This window comes from Lactuca serriola, chromosome 3 (genome assembly GCF_051521515.1).
Source record: "Lactuca serriola cultivar US96UC23 chromosome 3, Lser_US96UC23_V15, whole genome shotgun sequence".
Taxonomy (NCBI): domain Eukaryota; kingdom Viridiplantae; phylum Streptophyta; class Magnoliopsida; order Asterales; family Asteraceae; genus Lactuca; species Lactuca serriola.
The window spans coordinates 299,709,918-299,716,065 of record NC_136410.1 but is presented as its reverse complement, the minus strand read 5'-3'; the positions used below and the strand labels follow the sequence as shown (position 1 = coordinate 299,716,065).

The following is a 6,148-nucleotide window of genomic DNA, read 5'->3' as shown; positions in this document are numbered from 1 at the left end:
TCGGGCCGGAAGAAGCAGGGTGAGAGAGAAGCGTGGAATACCTCATCACAGGAAACACCGATCTGGCCTCCGACAAAATACTCACGACTAATATCCGCCCTGAATCGGTGGTTCCAATGTAGTGATGGTGATAATCTACACCTATCCGGCCGACCGAGTGGAGCAAAACAAAAACCGAAAACGTCGAAGCCGTTGATGACTTTGACTCGGTGTAGAAGACAGCGGATGAAAAGGAAGACGCTGGAAGGATCGGTTACCAACAATCTGGAATTAGTCAGAGGTGTGGCGGTTGTGTTTAAAACTGTCCATCAGAAATGGAAAAATCTAGAAAAGAAATGGTGGGAAGCACAGGAAGCGAGGCAGAACCGGTGAGGGGAAACGTGGGAATGACACGTATCCGAGCCCATATTTATCTTTACATTGTTAATAATTCAGGGGACCAAATAGCTAACATCACAAACTTTAGTGCCAAAAACATGAACCACTAAAAATATGAAAACTTATGGGCCATTTTTGCCAAAAAATGAAGAAGTTCACTATTCCTAAAAAGAGTCCACCTTTAATATATATATATATATATATATATATATATATATATATATATATATATATATATATATATATATATATATATATATATATATATAAAAGAATATGCATGTTTTAGAACTTATTTGAACTAATAGTCTTGGGGTTTTTAGTTTAGTTATTAGTTATAATTGCTAATTAAGTGAATGTAAAACTAGTATTAATTTTTTAATAGGTATTCTCTAAAAATGAAATAGATTTCGCTATTTCATTGTTACCGCTATCGATAACACTGCTCTGATGAGATCGTCACTACAAAACCTCAAGAGCTGGAAAATATCTGGACTACCTTGATCGATTTTATTAATTCAATTGAATGAGTACAAAGTATAATGATTTGTGTTATAGAGTAAGGAGAATTTTTTTCCCACTAAATCAACCATTTACCACAACCTCGGTGTCATTTGTGCCTTATGTGTAAGAGGACCATTATATATATATATATATATATATATATATATATATATATATATATATATATATATATATATATATATATATATATATATATATATATATATATATATATATATAGGGAATGGTTCAAATGAGAACCAAAAAATATTAAGAACTTCTAACTTTAGATGTTTATAAAGGGCTTAGGGTAACCCTAAACCTTAAACCCTTTATAAACATCTAAAATTAGAGGTTCTTACGGTTCTTAATTTTTTTTTGTTCTCATTTGAACCTATATATATATATATATATATATATATATATATATATATATATATATATATATATATATATATATATATATATATATATATATATATATATATATATATATTAAAGGACATGGGAAGTTTCAACAGGAAACTTTTTATGTTTATAATTTTAACACTATATTTTTATTTTTTCTTAATTTTGCCACTAAAGTTTCAACAAACTTTTCTTTTTTATAATTTTGCCACTTTATTTTTACTTCATCATATTTTTACCACTAAACTTTCACTTTTACTTATTTAAAACTCTTTTTCTTTATTCTTTTACTATAATTTTACCACTTTATTTTTTACTTTTTTTTAAATTTTACCGCTAAAGTTTCAACAAACTTTTCTTCTTTATAGTTTTGGTATTTTATTTTTACTAATTTTGTCATTAAAGTTTCAACAAACTTTTCCTCTTTATAGTTTTGGCACTTTATTTTTATTTCTTTATATTTTTGCCACTAAACTTTCACTTTTAACCACTATATTTTTACTTTTTTATAATTTTGCCATTAAAGTTTCAACAAACTCTTCCTCTTTAGAATTTTGACACTTTATTTTTACTTCTTTATATTTTTGCCACTAAACTTTCACTTTTACTTCTTTACAACCTTTTTTCTTTATTCTTTATCATTTTCGTGTACCGTATTCTTGTATCATTTATTTATTTTTTGATAAAAAGATTCAGTTTTGACTTTTCTCACATGTTTTTTATATTTTCTCAAAAGTGTTCCGTTTATTTAATCCATTTACAGTTTTGTCTCTCATTTTTCAAAATTATTCTATTTTGATACTTTTTTTTCTATTATCAACCCAAACTTTTTAGCATTCAGACTTTTGTCAAATGTTTCTAAACGGTTGCTAAAATCAATCATTTTTCTTTATTTTTTGTAGTTTTCGTCAATCATATTATTCTACCTTTTTTTCTAAAAAAAACAACCCGTGCAACGCACTGGCCTTTTCCTGGTTAGAATTAATTTATAATCCCTTGGGTGAGGAGGATTCAAATGAATGCTTTCCTAATGGTCGTTTTAAATGTAAAGCATGAAATGTGGGATGGATTTTAACGGTGTTAAGGAGTTGCACTTTGTAAGCAGCGAGGCCAATTGTGTCAACTGTTTAATTATTTTATATATACAAAAGCTACGAAGGAAAACTTTAATTTAAGCATTAAAAACCGATTGAGGGTGCACTTTAGAAGTAACCCAAATGAATCGAGTCCCTAAATTATCTTTTACATAAACCACACTTTTACACCCAATCTCAACCATCGGAAATACCCATTTTGATCACAATAATCTTATCGTTGTGCTTCTGGACTAAATGGAATAGTCCTTTTAGGCTAATCCCCTTCTCTCTCGAGCATTCATATGGTGTTACCATTGCTCCATACATGATACTATGATACACCTACACGTAAAAGAAATGTACTTGATTTCTATTATAAGTTTATAATCAAATTACATATAATCATGGGTGTTCTAATCATCATCATCATCACCACAAACATAAATGATTAAATTTCCTTTACGTTTTCCGATTTGTCCATTGTAACTATCACAAAGAACTTATGGTATTGTATTTAATTTGTGTGTATTAAAAGGTATTTTAGACATTTAACAAACTAACCTTCTCTTGGCAACGCCTCAAGAGAAAATGGCGTTAACAAAAGCTTGTGCATCAAATGGCTGGAGATCTTCCACCCCTTCCCCAACACCCACAAACTTCACAGGAATCCCAAGCTCATCAACTACACTAACCTACAAGTGGAATTCAAATTTAAGGATTTAAAAGTAATTTACTATTTTTTGTGTTTTTTTTAAAATAAAACAAGAAGAAAGCATTTGCATACCACGCAGCCTCCTCTTGCAGAGCCATCAAGTTTTGTCAAAATGAAACCGGTTATTCCCACAACCTGTCACAGATGACAAACATAGGATATATATAAAAAAAGGGCTAAATAAATGAAATGGCAATTTACTTACATTGATTTGTTAATGATAGCATCTGATTTTTAATTTCTTTTTATTACAGCATTGTACATTGAAAAATCTACCCAAATATAGCAAATATGTGAGTAGAAAGCATTATATATTTATAGGTTGTTGAAATCTTGGTATTATGTATTTGCATCCAAAATTTTGAGATATCTGATTTTTATATGTGATTAAATTTTGAAAACCATGGTAATTGACAATTCATACCCCTTACCTCATTGAATTCCCTAGCTTGTGGAAGCATATTCAAACCCGTTGTTCCATCCAAAACGAGTAGAATTTCCTGTAAATTGCAAAGTAGAAATTACATTACCATTTTAACATTTTTGTCTTATTTATATACCAAAGAAGTAAGGATGTAAAAAAGGGAAAGAACACACAAAATAAAGGTTATCATATTCTTGAAAGTGTAATAAGCACTTTGGAAATGCACATCCAAACAATCCTAATACCATGTTACTTTTCCCTCCATCCCATGAAAATTTTACCAAACTAAATAAAAAATGTAATATTTAAATTGGTAATGTAAGAAAAAATAAATTAAAAAGTACATTGCTATTCTATGACATTTTAACCCTCAGATTTTTCTTGATAAATAGTAATTTATATAATTAAATGTTAATGTAATAATACATCTAATGGAGAAATAAAATGGCTAACCATACATTAGGGGCGCCTTGAACAACTTTTGCAACAGCTTTTTTGCATGCTATCAATTCTTCCATCAAGCTATAATTAGTGTGAAGTCCTATTCACATATTAAAAAAAAAAACAAAATTCAGTTCCATTCTTCCTTTTTCTATTAAATTACCAAAATACCCTCATATGATATATCGACCAAAAATAATGTCTTACGGCCGGAGGTGTCGCATAAAACAATATCGTAACCTTCTTCTTTCCCTTTCTTAACGGCTTGTGACAGAACTACACAAAAAGAACTTCAAGATCACGTGTTAGTAGCCGCTAAAAATACCGAAAATACCCTTGAGATTTACTATTTACTTGTCTACCTGATGATGCTTTGGCTTTCTCTTTTTCAGCTGAAACAATCTCACAGCCCGTCCTTTCTGCCCAAATTTCCAATTGGTCACTCGCAGCTGCCCGGAATGTATCACCAGCCGCCATTAATATCTACATATATTTCAACAAAAGAATGAGGGAGACCATAAAATATACTAATATAATAAACAAATTAACAAAAGTAAATTCATATTTCTTGCATTTAGCCCTAATATAAAAGATAAGGATGACGATTTTCTATCTTATCCATTTTTTGCATAGTTGGTTAAAAAAAATTCAAGATGACGTTTTCCGATCTTACCCTTGAATGGAAAAAATTATACTAGTAGTTGGTAGCCTATAAATTACGTAAAAACGTGGAAATATTAGCATCATATCAACTCACCTTAGCACCTCCACTCTTTAACCGATAAGCTAGTTTCCCTGCATTAAACAATAAATTATTGTAATGAAATGGATTTTTTTAATTTTCTAATTAATTCTAATCCCATTTTTTTACATACTTATGGTAAGATAATTTTCACCAAACGAAAAAGAAGAGTGCATTTATCCAATTTATTATCAAACATACCAAGAGATGTAGTTTTTCCACCCCCATTAACACCAACAATCATGATCACTGCGGGCTTCCTTATAACACAAACATTATGTGTAGTAATCATTAAAAATTCCAAGCATATGAACATAAAGAAACACATAAGATCCTAGGATGATCATGATTCATGAATACAACAATCAAACCTGAATCCAAGTTTAAGCTCTGTTTTAGCACCTTTCTTTGTCAAAATATCTAATACACTGTTCTTCAAAGCATCCTACAGAAAAGACATGGGTGAAAACGTACTCTAAATCCTAAATTCTACCTAAATATTTTCAAAATTAAACTTTCATGTTCATGACACTTGCCTTTATTTCAGTTCCTGATTTGAGTTTTCCAGCAAATATATCATCTCGCAAGCTCTCGACAATCTTTACTGTGATCTTTGGGCCGAAATCCGACACCAATAATGCCTAAAATCATAGAATATAGACATAATTTCAATCCAATTTGAATCTACTTTCGAAATCATTCCCTCTCAAATGCAATCCTATTTGCAGAAACAGAAAGTTCTCAAAGTTATGGAATTTACCTCTTCTAATTCATCTAGAACGCGGTCGGTGTCGGAGAGATTCCAATAGAGGAGTAGTTCGTCAATTACCGCTAAATTATCTCTTGTTTTCGAAAACCCACCAGAGAATATCTTCTCTACGTCCTTTTTCGCCTTCTCTTTGATTAAACGTCCCAATTTCGTGAAGAACCCGGTTTGGGAATCCGCTGCGGAGCATTTGAACTTAGAGAACTGTGCTCCACCGCTACCACAACTGGTTGGATATTGGACCCGGAGGAACAGCGGCGGAGAGTGGTGGTTGAAGACGGTGGTTGACCCATGGGTAGAAATGGTATCTCGTGACGCAGTTGAGAACTGGCGAGAAAGTGAAGACGCCATATGTTGTGCACAGTGGAAATGGATTCTTGAAAAGAGGATAGATAGGGGACGACGAAGCTTTCAAACGACGTCGTTTTATCACATTATCGTATTCGAAATGCAAAACTTAAAATAAACAAAAGCAAGCCAAAAAGTTTGATATAAATAGAAAAAACATCATAAATGGTTCCTGTGGTTTTTCAAAATCTGAAATTTAGTCCCCGTGGTTTAAAAACGTGATAGATGGTCCCTGTGTTTTCAAAACTTTTAACGATTGGTCTTTATTGCTAACTCCATTAAGTTCTGTCCGTTAACTAAAGGGTATTTTCATCATTTCACCACCACAGGGACCATTTATGATGTTTTC

The 6,148-nt window shown here is 31.3% G+C and overlaps 1 protein-coding gene across 1 annotated transcript; it reads right to left on the bottom strand.

Annotated features, from left to right (window-relative positions):
- Positions 1 to 2,442: 2,442 nt before the first annotated feature.
- On the bottom strand, positions 2,443 to 5,883 carry CPFTSY (signal recognition particle receptor protein, chloroplast (FTSY)). The gene is made up of 12 exons (XM_079032384.1): positions 5,446 to 5,883; positions 5,222 to 5,326; positions 5,057 to 5,130; positions 4,887 to 4,945; positions 4,701 to 4,738; positions 4,306 to 4,426; positions 4,151 to 4,219; positions 3,961 to 4,043; positions 3,510 to 3,578; positions 3,151 to 3,213; positions 2,928 to 3,058; positions 2,443 to 2,708 (listed from the first exon to the last, which is right to left on the bottom strand). The coding sequence occupies exons 1-11, from the start codon at positions 5,800 to 5,802 to the stop codon at positions 2,945 to 2,947; spliced, it is 1,152 nt and encodes a 383-aa protein (XP_078888510.1). The 5' UTR covers positions 5,803 to 5,883; the 3' UTR covers positions 2,443 to 2,708; positions 2,928 to 2,944.
- Between the last annotated feature and the right edge of the window lie 265 nt (positions 5,884 to 6,148).

Excerpts from the sequence above, each read along its gene's own strand:
- CPFTSY (XM_079032384.1), bottom strand. The coding sequence starts at position 5,802 with ATGGCGTCTTCACTTTCTCGCCAGTTCTCAACTGCGTCACGAGATACC. Across the intron at positions 4,044-4,150 it reads TTTATGCGACACCTCCGGCC|GACTTCACACTAATTATAGC; the intron begins GTAAGACATTAT and ends ATATGTGAATAG. Across the intron at positions 3,059-3,150 it reads CTGCAAGAGGAGGCTGCGTG|GTTAGTGTAGTTGATGAGCT; the intron begins GTATGCAAATGC and ends TTCCACTTGTAG.